This window comes from Mchenga conophoros, linkage group LG7, assembly GCF_057382185.1.
Source record: "Mchenga conophoros isolate Kocher_MC1m ecotype Shallow Benthic linkage group LG7, M_conophoros_male_GT1.1, whole genome shotgun sequence".
Taxonomy (NCBI): domain Eukaryota; kingdom Metazoa; phylum Chordata; class Actinopteri; order Cichliformes; family Cichlidae; genus Mchenga; species Mchenga conophoros.
In genome coordinates, this window is record NC_140532.1 from 60,701,235 (window position 1) to 60,719,080 (window position 17,846).

Sequence of the window (17,846 nt, forward strand, 5' to 3'; positions counted from 1 at the left end):
AGTATGGTTCTTAGTTTATTGTTTATACTTTGTCTCTACTCACTTGGTATCATGGTAGCCTTAGTTCTTGTTGTCTGTTTTGCTCATAGTAACCCACTACGAGACTAGCAAAGTAAACCCTAACTTCTGAGTTTTCCTTGATATCCCATTATATCAAGTTTGTAGGTTAAATCTCCGTCTGTGTTGGGTTTTAACTTCTTAATTACTTGTTGTTTTACTTTGAAAGTCTTTTGTCTTGTGTACTGAGAGTCATTTCCCTTTTGTTTTTGTATCCCTGATTTGTTCTCAGTGTGTTTCTCCCTAGGCTCATTATCTTTTGTAATTATTGTCCGATTCTCCGCTTGCCCCTTGTCGCATCGCCCCTTGTCGCATCGCCCCTTGTGGTTGTGTGTCCGTTAGTTCATGGGTTCCCTGATGATTCCTTGTATTATGATCCCTTGCTCCAGCCCTGCTAGGTCTTTTGTTTGTTTGTTTGTTTTGTTTTTTAATTCTTTGATTTTAGCTTTAAAGCTTCTTTTCTGAGTCAGTTCCCGTTTCTCGAGTCTTGCACTTGGATCCACATCTTGTCTGCCACACACCCACTCATGATAGAATTAAGCTTAATTTTGGAAGATGTTAAACTGTATTTTATGAGTGTTTTTGTTATTTAGCCCAATTTCACTGGAATAATGGGTGGGACAAAACAGAAACCCAATCCATGTGAACAGCCTCACAAACAGCAACTTTCAAAATTACCATAATTGCACGGTATATCAAGCTCCTTTCAGTACACTAAAAATAGTTTGATTCCCTGGATAAATCTGGACTGAGGATATTTACTAAACGTGATAGTTTTGCATGACAGTCTTCACTCTAGGAACTGTGAATTGTTGTACAATACCTCAGTTATTTGCTTATAAAAACACATAACAACAACAACTGATCTTACTGTCCCCCACCTGCTGCGCCCCACTTTTTTAAAAACACCCGACTGTACTGATTTTTCTGTTTAGATGTGGAGGCAAAGTCATCAGCCAAAAATATACACAACAATAGTTCTTTTTTTTTTTTTTTTTTTTTCACTGTGTCCTACATAATCAATTCAATCTTAGAAAATTCATTAAAGTTAGAATTTAGATTCCAATAACATTTGTTTATTTGTTTTTTTGTCATAACATTTTGACCTACTTTTTACAGTCTGTATCACATTTCAGAGCCTGAACTTTTTCAGTTCTACTTGAATAAATAAGTTGATTCAGGACTTTTACCAAAATATTTTTTAACACACGTAAAGAAAGGGAATAAAAAGGAATAGGTGCAGAGATAATGATAAATACACACTAAGATTATGGCTATTGGTACTTCTGCTTTATGAGCAGCAGACAGATTCTGGAGTTCATGCAGTGGAAAAACAGATCTGTGGCCTATTTCCCATCCTGACACAGCACTTCTACTCACAGGCTACAGAAGAGTAATGTTATCATAAAGCTCTTTAATCACAAATTGTTAATTTTTCTGTTATGAAAATAAGTGTGTAAGGGCAGCGCAGTTAGGAAAGGAGAAAAAAGGCATTAGTGATTAAAGGAGTCAAAACAAACAATGAACTGCACAGTTGCCTCCCACGCCCCCCAAAAAACAAAACCCCACACTCCCTTGTATGGGTCAGTCACAACCTCACAGTTCTTTATCATTTCCATGCAGTCCTGGCTGCTACTCCAGTGACTGCCTGGCTTGAAGTTGTGGTGTGACCAGAGGTCCCTGCACTATGACAGTCTTGGTCCAACACTCAGAAGCTAACCGCTGCATAGTGTAAGGGCATCGCCGGCTTTTTAGGCTAATTTATTCTTTATTTTGACAAATGATAATCTGTCAAAAATACACAACTCTGCTGCAATTCACAACACGAAAAATGAAAAAGTTAAGGCCACAACTAAGATTCCGGTTCAAGAGTGTTGCCGCATAACTTTATTGTGAAGCAACATTTTTAATTCTCTTATCAGTCACTTACAGAATGTAATGTAGTCCAGCACAGGTTGGGGCAGAATGCCTGCCGGCCAACACTCAGTGATCCACAGGGCCATCATCATTCTTGGCTGAAGTCCAAACTACTTTGGGACTAGTAAGGTATCAAATATCAAAGCTCAAGTACTTGATTGATTAGGCTTATCCCTGCGAGACAGAAGTAATGAAAAGCAGCTTTCTAACAAAACAGACTTTCCTGCAAGTTTCAAAAGCCTGGCCCACTAAGAGCAATAGCTTGTTTGTCCCAGAAACAACTACTCAAGGAATGCAGCTGATAACTGCACAGAGGAGCTATTCCTAAATCAAAGATACTGAGACAGCAACAGAAATTGTGAATTATAATGTTTTGATCTGCTGATGGGAGTCTGACATATTACTATGAAATAATTATTTAAATCTGCCATGTGCTTTACTCAGAGTTTGGGTGAGCTCGGGGCCTATGGGTCACAAGACAATGCTGTATATATTCTAATTAGGAATGGAAACACTCTACTCAGTCTTTCTGCATCAGTGTTGAATCTTTCCCTTAAAGTACTGACATTACTTGCAATATTCCCAACTAGTTTTTAGCATACAGACCAATGGGTCCTTCCTTGATTAACAGTTTATCTGTCTAGTCACTACTTCTAAGTAGCTCTCCAGATATAATCTACATTGTCAGATGTAGCTCGTGACCACAGCATTTGATTTTAGTCAATAGACAAGCTCAAAAAGTCCAAATGTGACATTTTGATGTGATGACAGAGGTCAGTAGGATGAAACCAAGTCATTGGGTGAAATTATAAAGTGAGATTATGGCTTGGTGAGCTATGTCAAGCTTAAAGTCAGAGTTTTCTCTGTCTCTTGAATGTGGCTCTCTTTTAAATTGGCTAAATCACTGTGAAAATCACAACAGAAAGAAGTGCATAGCAACAGCAAACAGCAAAATACAAGTCATTTTTGATATGGATTATACAAATAGTCCAATAGTAATTGAGCTTTAGGTGTGTACATAACTGACACAAACAGCATCAGAAAACAAAAGGAATTTCAATCTCACCTTCGACTGTTGGCGCAGCTCCACTCTGAGCTTCAGCCACACCACCTATGCCTACTGAGAGGCCCGGATTATCTGGAGGACAGAATTTGAGGGAATGAGTTCAAGTGAAACCTAAAATAAAAACAAGACCATGCAAACTGGTGGAGGTTCCAAGATGTTGCAAAGACTTAAAAATACAGACTAAAATTTTGCATTCTATCCTTGAAATTTCCCCCTCGTGGGACTAATAAAGGTATATCTTATCTTATCTTAAGGTGGTGCTTAAAATTCTGCTTTGTCCCAAGTAGTGAGAATGTAAAAGTGCCTCCCAGAATTTTAAATGCGGAATTTTCATTTGATGTAAATGAAGGAGGCCCTCTGCAAACTAAACTAAAGTGGATGCCTGCAAAACTGTCTTTTTGGCAAAGAAAAACCCCTCCACAACATGTAGCCCATGCAAAAATATGCTTGAGGAGGTAGGCATATCATTGTTAAAGGTAAGACGTGCCTTGATAAATGTGGATATATTTTTCATGGTATACCAAGATAGAGTGACAAACCAACAAATATGTGCTATGTCTGTTCAACCATTTATAAAAATAAAATAAATAATAATAATCAGCTATAAGAGGTTCGTTGACCCACTATTAATCATGTGCTTCATCACATAAGTCAAGGTGTGAAAACAGGTGTGAGCCATTACCACTACAGGCTGGATGAGAGTTGAAACATCTTCGATAATTAAAAAAATAAATAAAAATCCAGTCACTTTATTTCCAGGTTCCTTAGACTACCATGATCTGGATGACTGATAACCTTCACAGCAAAGCTAGTACAATGTTGCAATTTTTTTTTTTTATTCCTGCACATTTGTGTCAAATGAGAAATGCCATTTCTGTTAAATCACATTCAGTCCTCAATTTACATTTTACATCATCCACTACAAGAATGAAAGACAAAGCCTAAGAAGACAAAACCATCATCATGCAAACCTCTAGGATCCACTTAATGGGGATACAGTCAGGTTTAATAAGTGCTGTCAAAGGTCTTTATAATTGTGTTCAGAGTAGTATTAAGGACTCTAATAAACTAATGTTTATGCTGCACTATAGTAAAAACCAAGAAAACCAAAAACTGAGTTAAACTTCCTAAGGCCTGGTCAAACCAGGCAGCAGCTGTGATTGATTACATGTATCAAATGCCTTGGAAAATGAGGGACTTGGGGCAATGGGATGCTTTTCCATCCGCAGCTGAATAGGGCTGCTGGCTGCTGCATTCCAAGAGCTTGCTGCCTCTGTCATGAAAAGGCCCTTTGAGCGCTAAGAGGCCAGGCTACGGCTCTATGTGCTGGGGTTTTGACTGAGGGCTGTCTGGCACACCACAACACTTTCCTTCCCTCTCCTGGCTATCTTGCTGAAAATGTGTGTGCTGATCTCCTCCTGTAGCATAGTGTATTGACCCTTGTCTTTGTTATTATTCATCCTACACTCATCTACACTTTTATGCCTTTTTTATGCCCTACACTCTTATTCTCTGAGATTTCTGATATTTTCAGAGAGCAGGCTGGAGTTCTACAAAAATGTACTGAAAGCAGAGCTACTTCAGAGAGATGTTGCTAGTTGAATAAAATCTCAAATTTAGTAAGGAGAGGTAAAGAACCACAGAATCAAAGGAGGAACTCATGATTTGAAATCTAATCACTGTCTTCATTCTCACAAAGAATGCTTGTGGTTGAAGGAGTTCTGCAAAGCCACAAGGAGCATACTGAAAATGCAACAATACATATTTTTGTTTAATTAATACACATTCCAGAGAGCTACTGAGATCTGTTGATCAGCTAGTATGGTGTCATCTTGTCACCACCTGATGAAGTTGTCTAGAAGTGATAATGTCACCTAAATAAAAATAAATAAATAAACACACACCCAAGGACAGAGAGGAAACAACAGCAGTCAGTATGGTGATTCACATGGTGAGAATGTCTCCATTCCCATCACGGCCACCCAAATCACCAAAGACAGAACACTAAAACCTATGGTTGTGACAGACAGCCACAAAAACCTAGAGACCTCAGGCCTTGCGACCCACATTGACGATCAAGATCAAACCCAAAACACCCTCACCAAGATCTAACAGAGGCCAGACAGCTCATCGAAGACTCACCCCGGAAGCACAAACAGCCAGGAAGAACAGTCCAAAGCACTGCAAAGAGCCAAGAGACAGCTAATAAGAGCCCAGGAAGGACATCATTTGGCACAACCATGGCCGCGAGGCACAACCCCATTCGTTCCCGGTGACCCTGCCATTAGGGGAGGGCAAAAGCAGCATGAGCAACACCCCGGCTCTAGCCCAGCCCATTCCATTCACCCAGCATCCATCTACGTTAACTCACTAACGGAGATTTGCAGCGTTAATGCGGTAATAGCTTTAACGTTATTTTAACAAGATTAGTGCTGACAGCACTATTCAATTTACATAACACCAAACCACAACAATAATTACCTCAAGGCATTTTCTAGTATAAGGTAAAGACCCTACAATACCCTACAGGAAAAAAAAGGAATTAAAAAAAAAAAAAAACGGAGAAAACATTGACAATCAGAAGAAACACTATGCTCTGTCTATAATCATTGTCAAGAAGGAAAGTTTTAGCCTTAACTTTAAAAGTAGAAAGGGTGTCTGTTTACCAAATTCAAAGTGAGAGCTGGTTCCACAGAAGAGGGGCCTGAAAACTCCATTCCACTTTTAAATTTCCCAGGAACTACAAGTAAACCAGCAGTCTGAGAGTGAAGTGCTCTATTGGTGTCATACAGAAATATGACGTCTTTAAGATAAGCTGGGGCCTGATTTTTCAAAACCTTGAATGTGAAGAGCAGGATTTTAAATTCGATCATGGATTTAACAGGGAGTCAATATAGAGAAGCCAAGACAGGAGAAATATGCTCTTTTTAGTCCCATGCAGTACACTGGCTGCAGCATTTTGGATCAACTGTAGGCTTTTCAAGCAGTTTTTAGGACAACCTGATAATAATCAATAACAATAATCCAGCCTAGAAGTAATGAATAGATTAACCAGTTTTTCAGCATCACTCAGAGACAGAATGTTTCTAATTTTAAGGATATTGCACAAAATGAAGCAAAGCAGTCCTGCATATTTGAGAAAATGACTCAAAGGTTCTGCAATGTGACTGGAGGCCAATCTAAAGTACATATCTGGTTAGACACCACGTTTCTAAGGGCCAAGTGCAATAACCCCAGTTTTATTCGACTTTAAAAGCAATAAATTAGAGGACATCCAGGTATCACTATTATTAATGGAGGCCGAGGAGTGGGTAAACATCTTACACACTGAGCAGAAAGGTAGATGAGGGACAGGTGAATAGTCCATCAGCTATGAGCTGTGAATATAATTAGCAGGTGATTATCCAATGCAAACTCTTTTTAAAGTATGTGAAGGTTGTAATATAAAATACAAGCTTTTACATAAAAAATTTATTAAAAAAAAAAAAAAGACTACACAAAACACCGCTGTGCATTGTAACAGAAACATGAAGCAGTACTTTACCGCAAAGAGAACTGGAACCAAGTCTGGTTACATGATTTTATATACATGATGTACAGTGACTAAGGAGAAGGTGCATGACATCCACTAATCAAAGGGTCCATAGGCACTAATAAATGCCAAACTGTCTGTGATATATTTACTAAGGTTTAGCATTTCAAAAGGTAAAAAAATACAAAATAAACAAAAAAAAAACTGTTTGAATATCAGTCCATTTACTATTTTGACCAAAGTAATTATACAGAAGCCTCAAAGATACTACTTTGTATAGTTTCTTTCTTCTTTTTCAACATGTGCTACAAACTAACCTCTGTAAATGCACTCTTTTTACTACCTCACTCACGCTACCCAATCTTAAAAGTTTTCCATCTACTAGAGTTTGAAATGCTTATAAAATACACCATTAATACTAATATACTATCCATCCATCCATTCATCTTCTTCTACTTATCAGTGGCCGGGTCACAGGGGGCAGCGGCCTAAGCAGAGAAGACCAGACCTCTCTGTCCCCTGCCACCTCTTCCAGCTTGTCCGGGGGAACACCAAGGCGTTCCCAGGCCAGCCAAGAGACATAATCTCTCCAGCATGACTTGGATCTGCCCGCTTTTACATACTCCGCAGGTCTGGTAATACGATTACAAAATCTATCATTGACCTGCGGCCTAGCATGTCCTGGTGCCACGTGCGCTTATGGACACTTATGTTCAAACATGGTGTTCGTTATACCAAATTACGGTTTGCGCAGAAGTCCAACAACAAAACACTGTTTGGGTTCAGATCCAGGAGGCCATTCCTCTCAGTCACGCCACTCCAGGTCTCATTGCCATTGCATACATGAGCATTGAAGTCTCCCAGTAGGATAACAGAGTCCCCAGGCGGAGCACCCACCAGCACCCCACCAAGGGACCCCAAGAAGGCTGGGCTCCAAGAAGAGTGGCGCCCTGTCGTCATCACTTATGCGCCGAGTGGCACAAAAGCGCAGACGACAGTCAGGACCAAGTCCCCGACCCGAAGGCACAGGGAACAAACCCTCTTGTCCACTGGGAGAAACCCCCATGTACAGGCAGCAAGCCGAGGGGATACTAGGATACCCACTACAGCCCACCGCCAGGGGCAACTCCACACTGAGACAGAGTCCAGCCCCTCTCCAGGAGACTGGTTCCAGAGCCCAAGCTGTGGTGAGCCCAACTATATCTAGCCAGTACTTCTCAACTTCACGCATCAGTTCAGGCTCCTTCCCCACCAGAGAGGTGACATTCCATGTTCCAATTGCTAGTCTTGGTAGCCGGGGATTGGTTCACCAAGGCTTCCCCTCCTGGCCGTGTGCAGCACACAATGCACGCAAACCCTACGGCACCTCCTGTGGGTAGTGGGCCTGCAGGAGGTGGGGCCATGTCCCTTTTTTGGGATGTGCCCGGCCAGGCCCCATGGACTAAGGCCCAGCCACCAGATGCTGGCCCCCTCCCCGGGCCTGGCTCCAGGGCGGGGGCCCCGGTAACGCAATCCTGGGCAGGGTGAACTACCCTTGGTGTTCTGTGTGCCATGGGAGACCCTACCATGGGTCAGAAGCCCCTGGACAACATAGCCCCTGGGATCCCTGGGACACCCAAACCCCCCCACGATATGGTAGCAAATCACGGAGGGCTAGAATAATGACTTACTAATACAAAGAAAAAAGAAAAAAAGAAAAAGAAAACAAATAAAATTTGTGTTTAGGACATTAACAAGAGGCAAAATTATGTTTTGTTGCTTTCAGCCTATTTTACATGTCCAAGGCTAAAGACTTATATACATTTACACATATGACACAACAGTGGTAACTTCATGTGTGTTCATTTAAGCATTTTGATTTACTGAAATGAACACCATTTATTATTTACCTATAATTACATACATAACCACACATACTCTATAATTAAAGCAAATGCAAAAAGAAAGAAATCTTCATTCTGTCAGTATTGTGGGATAACGCTTTGAGGACCCAAGCCAGCAACGTTATGTATACATGGTATGTATCACATAAAAAAACAAACAAACAAACAAACAAACAAACAAACAAACAAACAAACAAACAAAAATGGTTACATTGTAATGTTGGTTCTCTGAATGAGAGGCTCCCTCTTCAGTCAGTTACATATTCCATAGGTATGAAGCAACTCTTTAAGACACCCAGAGATGAGGGAGTACTGGTCAGCTGGAAGAGTAAAAGGAGTGAAGGTATCGAAGATAGTCAGTGACCCCTGGCCACTTTGATTTACTGAAAATTGGTGCGTTCCAAAACTCTTGACCATTAGTCTAAGTTAGCTGTTTAAAACTACTCTTTCAAGAACTTTTCAAATAAAAGGAAGGTTGGAGATTCACCAGTTAGCTAGAACATCTATGGCTTTTTAAGTAATGGTCTAATTACTGCCACCTTAAAGGCCTGTGGTACATAGCCCATTAATAGAGATGGGTTGATCATTGGTAGGTCATCTTTAAGCTTCTTTGGCAGAATGGGGTCTAATAAACATGTTGATGCTTTGAAAGAAGTAATTACTGAAGTTAACTAACTAACGATCAACTGAAGAGAAAGAGTCTAGATAAGTATCAGAGGCAATGAAAGCAGTTGTATATAATGTAAATGGATAATTGATGGAACCCGTCTCCTAGATATTACACACACTGAACTGAACCAACCGTGTTGGGGAGTAACGGAATACATGTACCGCCGTTACGTATTTAAAATACAAAATACCCGTATACCACAGTTATTAGGTCATCCATGGCTGAGTAAATATAACCATCATATTGACTGGACTTTTCGAAAAACATTTAGCACTCTCGCTCCCACCACGCTATAGACCTGTTTCCTAGTGCTTCAATTCCTACAAGCTGTCTTCATAGATAACTCCAAAGACAAAATTCTCCCTCAGTTCAGCATTACTTTACCTTAAGATGGAAGCACAAATCTCTGAGGAGTTCATGGATGGCATGGTCTGCTATCCCTGACAAAACCAGAGGCATCCCGATAAGCCAGGGATGCTGGGAATCTCCTATAATGAGGAAGATACTGTCATGGTTCCCCAGTCTAGAGCCTTGCATTGGGACTGGGATCAGACCCAACGCACATTTTGCAGGAGCAGTTATAGGGTCACCACAGGTGGTAGCAGGCAGCTAAAAATAGATAGCAGGTCCCAAGATTGTTAGGAGGATGGAGAGTGCAACAGAAATTTAAGAGACCATAACTGCAACAACATTTTTGAAGTATAAAACTGGACAGGTTGGAGAGTATAGAACTAAAGAAAAGAGGAAAATTGGATATTTGGAAAGGTTTTTAAATCGCTATAAATCAAGAAGGCAAAGAGCTAGACATTGTGTATTTTGAGAAATGTGACAAAGTTCAGCCATGTGACGAGCTTGCTATCTTGGTGGGCAAAACTACTTCACCATGACCGCAAATAGAGGACAGTCGGTAGTACTGCAGGACTACAGTGTATTTTTTTTTCACCTGTCTCGAGGCAAGAGTACTTGGATCATCTATCCATGGAGGAAAAACAAAGATACGAAGGGAAAACATAAATTTTGTGGTCTTGTGATCCATATTCTGCCCCGATAGCTTTAATTAAATCCCTGAAAGTGGCAACATCCCTCCCAGAGCTCCTTGTTCAGTGACATCTACATGTATGTTGTAGAGAATCTGTCACCTTAAACTGCTGCCAGGATGAAAGCTAAAGTACCGACAGCTACTTGCATTTTCGATCTGAATGGGTAAATAATGCCACTATGTAGGAGGGAAAGAACAAGAAATCGTTCATCCGTATATAAAAAAAGATAAGCGCTACTTAACTAGCTTAAGCAAACTACCAAACGTAAATCTTACATTATGTTTGCCTGGACATTTACAGTTTAGGGCCAGGAAAGTTCTGGTAGTATTAATTTTTTTACATCAATGTTGTGCCATAACTGTAAGTTGACTAAGTATTTTTCTCATGTCTGTAGATCATTTCTACAGTTTAAATGAGCCACCACTGACAGTTGGGGTCTCTGCAGTGGTCTTTTGGCTTTGATTGGTGTGGAGAGATACTGTGTGGACTGGATAAACATGTTTGAACATGTACCTAAGTGTATCACATACATCTAGATGGAAGATTAGGTAACCACAGGATCAAGAATTTTCCAATGATTATCATGAGATGAAAGATCTGTTTCATCTTTTGTTCATTTTCCCTAATTTTTTTTTGGTAGAAACTGGAGCAAAAGTGCTGTGTAATTAGGGTAAGCACACAAAATGGGTTCAACTTTGATACTGGTTAAAAGCAGGAAGCAAGAAATGGTCATTTACCCTTCCAAATTAAAAGGCTATTTTTATTCAGAAGTCATTTACACACATGCAACATCCAAACTGCTGAGCTGAGCTGCCAGGGGACGAGGGTAAAATCAAAAGCCAAATTAGACAGGGAAAAAATGAGAGCGGAAATCCAAAATTGTTACTCCCCTAAGCCAACTGTAGACTGGAAACTCCGAATCTAACGTGCCGGAATGTGTGGTAGTACAACAAATCATTTCACTTGTCAAACATTTATCAACTCACCACTGAGAATAAGGACATATGATGATTATGATAATTCATAAAAGTTAAAGGTTAGTGTGGCTGACAAACACACCACAATACCCTGAAGCATCATACCAAGTAGCCACTCAGTCGGGTTGCTATGTGGCTCCAAAAGAAGACACATCTATTAAAAAAAAACAAAAAACAAAAAAAAAAACACTACTGTGTGCATTCATGGTTCTGTTGCTATTTACCATGACAGATTACTACTATGTCATAGCAGCCTGTTTATTATTTTCTGTTTGTTAATGTCCACTTGTTTAGTAGATTCTATATTTAATTCATCTACTTCTACACACAGATGAAGCTAATTTAAGGTCAATCTCTGATCACTGATTTGGGCAGTTCTTTTAAAGCATTTTTTCCAAATCACTTTAATTTCCGTTGTCATTAAAGTTGACAGTTGTGATTCTTTGTGTATTGTTCGCTCTCTTTATAAGAGAAAACTGCAAAAAAAAACCACCCAAAACATATTTAAGCGAATTAAATATTTTACTTTTTAAATCTGAAATATATTTATAATGGTATTTTGCTGTTGATATTAGTTAATTATTGCAGGTGAATAATTTGCTAGTTTTTAATCCATTTTAAAATGTATACTATTCAATAAAGATGTGTGCAAAATGTGAAAAGGGGATGGAAACTTTTAGACAACTGTATATTGTAAGCACTTTTTGAGATTGTAGGACTAAATTCTAACTGGAAATCAAAGGTGGTGAAGTTCTTCTTTTGCACAAACTATATCCAGATGTGACTAACAGGGTCATTCGCGCTTATCATCTACACATAAACATGTATGAAAAACTATGTTGCAGTCTCTCTCACATAATGTATCATGGACTGTCAGATGGTATCACTTGCCTGCAATGGAATTTCCCCTTTCTCTGATGCTATCTTTCCACCCTACAAGCCCTCATCATTGAAGCTTACACAAGAGTAACTCCATCCCCATGACTGAGTTAAAACAACAAAAGACAACTCGTTTGAAAAAAACAACAACAACAACAAAAAAACACCAAAGAGTTTTTTTTTAATTTATGTAATCAAATACAAGACAATACATGGCACTGGGAAGGTTGTGATGAGGACTGAGCCGAGTTATTTCCATTTCATTGGATCTTAGATAAGTAGGTGCATACCATTTTGGCTCTGTTTAAAAGCCAGAGTTAGCTGTGGAAAAGAGGCCGTTTTGATGCCCATGAAGCACTAGTATGTGCCAATTGTTTATCTTTCTCCAAACCAGTTATTAGTCATTCTTTCCTTTCCATCCAAATAGTTTGAGGGAAGAACAGTAAAGCAGAACTGAAAAGCAGCAGCAGAATTTCATTTAGTTGTGAACAAAAACTCTTCTCCTATTTTCTTTAAAACCCTTTGGCCCAGTCTCTGACCTATGATTTACTAAGCATCTGCTGGATGTTTTGGAAGAGCAGCAAGAAGAAGAAGCATCCTTTCTACAGACTCCTGACAGATAGTAAAGGTGACAACCACAGGATTTTTCGGCTAGAAAGGAGAATTCATGATTGATAATGATGTCCTTTTTATGCAATTTTGTGTTAGTTTTCCACCATCCAAAAAGTTCTTTTTCCCCCCCCTCTCTCCACAGAATATTTTCCCACAAGTCTGTGGGATCATCAAGATATTTATTTTAAGAAATGTGAGATAATCCTTTGGATTCTTTTTGATTAACAGTGGTTTTTGACTCAGGACTGTCCGATGGATCCCTTTTTACCCAGCCTCTTTCTTTCTTACTGTTGGGTCATGAACACTGACCTTAACACGGCCTAAATTTTAGTCATCAACTCATAATTATGCACCTCCATGTGTACATCCACATGCCTGCCCTTTTTTCTGTGATCGCACACATGTTTCCATGCAGAATTTACATTATAAAGGACTAACGCACCTCAAACAGAAAAATTCAAGCGGACATCGAAGTAGAATAATAGGAATAACTTAAACATGGACAGCTATTGGGTTTCCAGTTGTCCATGTCAACAATAGAGTTTAATAGCTGAAGTAAGTTAACATTCTATATTTAATCAGGCTGACAACAAGACTTAGGTATAATAAAAGCTTACTAACAACAGTTACACCAAACCAACATCCTCCTAGCATCTTACATAAGGCCTCTGAACATCAAGAGAGTGAAGGTAAATGAGCAAAGAAAAAACATCATCATTAGACCTTTTCTCTTGTGTAAGCTTACTTTGACCATTTTGCAGTTAAGTGAAAGACTGTAAATATATAAAAATAACCTGTTTGTGTAGCAGTCGGAAAAGCCTCGCAACTGTTATTAGCATCCTCCATTAGCTCTGCCACAATATGCTGTGGTATCGTGAAGTAAAGACAGAGCATAGAACTGACTTTAAAGGATTGGACCACAAATTACTTCATTGTCAGCAATATCCCATTCAGCTTTTGGGGTCAGCAACCGGAACAATATTTGATCCAGTGTCCTATTCCTGCTTTTTTAATGGTGTGACATTGTGTCTTCTGTACTGTATAATATAGCATATATATTTTAGTATTTTTCTTCTGCACTAAAGAAATGATAATGACTTTTGTATAAGCAGAGTTGTTAATATTAATATATAATAATCTTGTTAATAATTTCGGCTCCTCACTGCGTATGATTCTGGATACCGTAGCTCCTGTGAAAAAGAGAGCCTCAAATCACAAGTACTTGGCTCCCTGGTATAATTCTCAAACACGTACCTTAAAGCAGATAACTTGTAAGCTGGAGAGGAAATGGCATATGACCAATTTGGAAGATTATTTAGCCCGGAGAAATAATTTGCTGCTTTAAAAGAAAGCCCTCTGTAAAGCTAGAATATCTTAGTATTCATCATTGATTGAAGAAAATAAGAATGACCCTACGTTTCTCTTCAGCACTGTAGCCAGGCGGACAAGATGTCAGTGCACTGTTGAACCAACCATCCCTTTAACGTTAACTAGAAATGACTTCATGAACTTCTTCACAAATAAAATTTTAACCATTAGAGAATAAATTACTCATATTCATCTTACAGATGTAACAACCTAACATTCTACAGCTGCTTTCAGTACCATTGATATTCATTTAGTCTTTTTCTCCAATTGATCTTTGAGAGTTAACTTCAGTAACCACTTCCTGCAAACCATCAACGTGTCTTTTCGACCCCATTCCTACAAAACTGCTCAAAGAAGTCCTAACATTAATGCTTCAATCTTTAATAGTCAGCTATGTAGCACAGACCTTAGCGCTGGCAGTAGTTAAACCGTTACTTAAAAAGCCATCTCTAGACCCAGCTGCCTTAGATAATTATAGGCCAATCCCCAACCTTCTACTCACCTCAAAAATTCTTGAAAGAGTAGTTGTCAAACAGCTAACAGATCATCTGCAGAGGAATGGCTTATTTGAAGAGTTTCAGTCAGTTTCAGAGCTCATCACAGCACAGAAACAATTTTAGTGAAGGTTACAAATGATCTTCTTGTGGTCTGACAGTGGACTCATCTCTGTGCTTGTCCTGATAGACCTCAGTGCAGTGTTTGATACTGTTGACCATAATATCTTATTGGAATGATTAGATCACGCTGTAAGTATTACAGCTAGTGCGTTGCAGTGATTTGTATCAGATCTATCTAATAGACTCCAATTTGTTCATGTAAATGAAGAGTCCTCTTCAAACACTAAGGTTAATTAAGGACTTCCCTTAGGCAGTATCATCAGAAGGCATAGCATACATGTTCACACCCAACTTTATCCATCCATGAAGCCAGATAACACACTCAAATTAGTTAAACTGCTGGATGACCTCTGATTTTCTGCTTGTAAATTCAGATAAAATAGAGGTTATTGTACTCGGCCCTGAAAATCTTACAAATATGGTATCTAACCAGATTCTTACTCTGGATGGCATTACCTTGGCCTCCAGTAACGCTGTGAGGAATCTTGGAGTCATTTTTGACCAGGATATGTCCTTCAGTGCACATTTTAAGCAAATATGTAGGATTGCCGTCTTCCATTTATACAACATCTCTAAAATTAGAAATATCCTATCTCAGAGTGATGCTGAAAAAAAACTAGCTCATGCATTTATTACTTCCAGGCTGGACTACTGTAATTCATTATTATCTGGATGTCCTAAAAACTCCCTGAAAAGCCTTCAGTAAATCCAAAATGCTGCAGCAAGAGTGCTGACATGGACTAGAAAGAGAGAGCATATTTCTCCTACATTTGCTTCCCTTCTTTGGCTCCATGTGAAATCCATAACTGAATTCAAAATCCTGCTCCTCACATACAAGGTCTTGAATAATTGGGCCCCATCTTATCTTAATGACCTTGTAGTACCATATCACCCTATTAGAGGACTTCACTCTCGCACTGGAGGCTTACTTGCTTCCTAGAGTATTTACAAGTAGAATGGGAGGCAGAGCCTTCAGTTTTCAGGCCCCTCTTCTGTGGAACCAGCTTCCAGTTTGGATTCGGGAGACAGACACTATCTCTACTTTAAAGATTAGAAAAAAGGACATTTTTAAGCCTAAAGCATATAGTTAGGGCTGGATCAGGTGACCCTGAGTGTTCCCTTAGTTATGCTGCAATAGGTGTAAGCTGCTGGGGGATTCCCATGATGCATTGAGTATTTCTTCTTCGGTCTTTCTCACTCACTATGTGTTAATAGACCTCTCTGCATTGAATCATACTTGTTATTAATTTCTGGCTCTCTTCCACAGCATGTCTTTTGTCCTGTCTTCCTTCTCTCACTCCAACTGGTCGTGTCAGATGGCCGCCCCTCCCTGAGCCTGGTTCTGCTGGAGGTTTGTTTCTTCTTGTTAAGGAAGTTTTTCCTTCCCACTGTCACTAAAGTGCTTGCTCATTAGATGATGATTATTGTTTTGCTTTTTTCCCCCGCTGTATGTATTATTGTAGCATCTACTTTACAATATAAAGCACCTTGAGGCGACTGTTGTGATTTGGCGCTATTTAAATAAAATTGAATTCAATTTACCGAAGTCAATTGTAATCAAAATACTACAGTTCTGATAACCTTTGACTTCAACTGACAAGTTCATCAACTTAAAAACTTAAAGCAATGAGTTCCTTAATGTTTTTAGGTTCTGCTAACTTTACCTATCAGATTTTCAGTGGGACTCAAGCAAACAGAAACGGTTTGTTTGTTTGTTTTTAAACCAGGAGTAACATATTTCGGGTCATTGTCATGTTGGATGACAAAGCAACAACTCAAACCGAATTCTACTGTTTACTACTTGAGGTTTTATGTTTGTTTGATTGTTTTGCGGTATTTTGTTTTATGCTGCGTTTCAGTTTGGGGAATGTGTTGTTTCAGTTGTGTCCTTGCCCTTCTTTCTCCAAACATAAGCAGCGTCTCTATGGCCAAAGAACTCTAGATTTATCTCAGGTGACCAAAAGACGCTTTTATACATAATGTTTCTCCAGGTTGTCCTTAGCATACTTCAGTCTGGTTTAAAGGAGTCTCTTCTGCAGAAGTTGAGCTTTTCTTGGTTTCACTTTTTCAGGGGACTAATAATATTGACCCTGGTAATTTTTTGTATTTTTCTAAATAATTCTTTTATTGTGCAAAGAAAAATAATGTATGCTTTCTAAAGAAAACTAATATGTTCAGAAATGCTATGTTGAAAATCCCTTGCTCTGTTAAAAACTCACAAAAGAAAAAGAGTTACAAAGGTAGAGAAATATGCACCATAAAAAATAAGAACACATCCTGGGACACTTTAACAGGATAATTACGAACAGGCTCAACAACAGTGCCTGTGGCTCCAAATATCTTATAATGTAAACAGACATTGGCCAGGCAGATGCTGGACTTCAGCAAGACTGAAAACATCCGTAATCTCTTCCTGGAGACACAGACCTGACAATCCACATTTCACCCTCTCTTAATTAACAGACAGATTATGTAGCACATTTTAACAGCCGATCCAGCCAGGTAACCAAAGAATTGAGAAAACCTCCCAAATGCAATAAGGGAGTATAATCTATGATGTGTTGCTCTGCTGCAGACTAAGTGTGTATGTCTAAGGAAATCAAGCCAGACTAAGAAATACATGCTCTACCTTCAAGTCTCAGCACTCTATAGATATATTTATTTTCATAAAGAACTTTCTTGGGAGGAGGGGTGCTGGTGGAAAATCCACTGTACACTAGAAAAATCTAAATGATCTATTAGTTAAAGGTTCCTCCAAAGCCCAAAGTAAGAAATCCATTTGCTTACAGCCTCTTCACCACCACCAGCCCCACTTCTTGCCAAAGGCCATCATATTGAACGTGACTGAAGACCCTCACCAACTTTAGTGGGGTGGTCCAAAAAAACATTTATCCATTTGCAAAAAATATGTCTTTGGTGCACAGCTGTCGTGCATATTTAGCAGCACAGGTAAATGAAACTTTATATCATTGTAAGTTGGAGCCTTGAATCTTTGTGTAAAAGAAGATTTGTGTTGTCTGGATATTGAACTGGTAGCAGTTGGAATATGCCCATATTACAGAAATCATTATCATTATTACCCTTGACTTTATAAATGTGCTACTGGACAGAACATAACCTTTTAGCAGTATCCCAGCTGTCCCACTAAAGAAAACAGAGCACTAGACATGTATCCATGTATGCCACCAATGCAAACAGTGCCATTTCAATCCGTCCTTTGCATTTCTG

General features: G+C 39.2%; 1 protein-coding gene across 1 annotated transcript in view; it reads right to left on the minus strand.

Annotated features, from left to right (window-relative positions):
- ror2 (receptor tyrosine kinase-like orphan receptor 2) overlaps nucleotides 1-17,846 on the minus strand; it is a 38,620-nt gene that overhangs the window by 15,740 nt on the left and 5,034 nt on the right. The window contains exon 2 of the mRNA XM_085280558.1: nucleotides 3,041-3,112. Coding sequence (XP_085136684.1) covers nucleotides 3,041-3,112 — 72 coding nt within the window. The remainder of the gene's footprint in view (nucleotides 1-3,040; nucleotides 3,113-17,846) is intronic.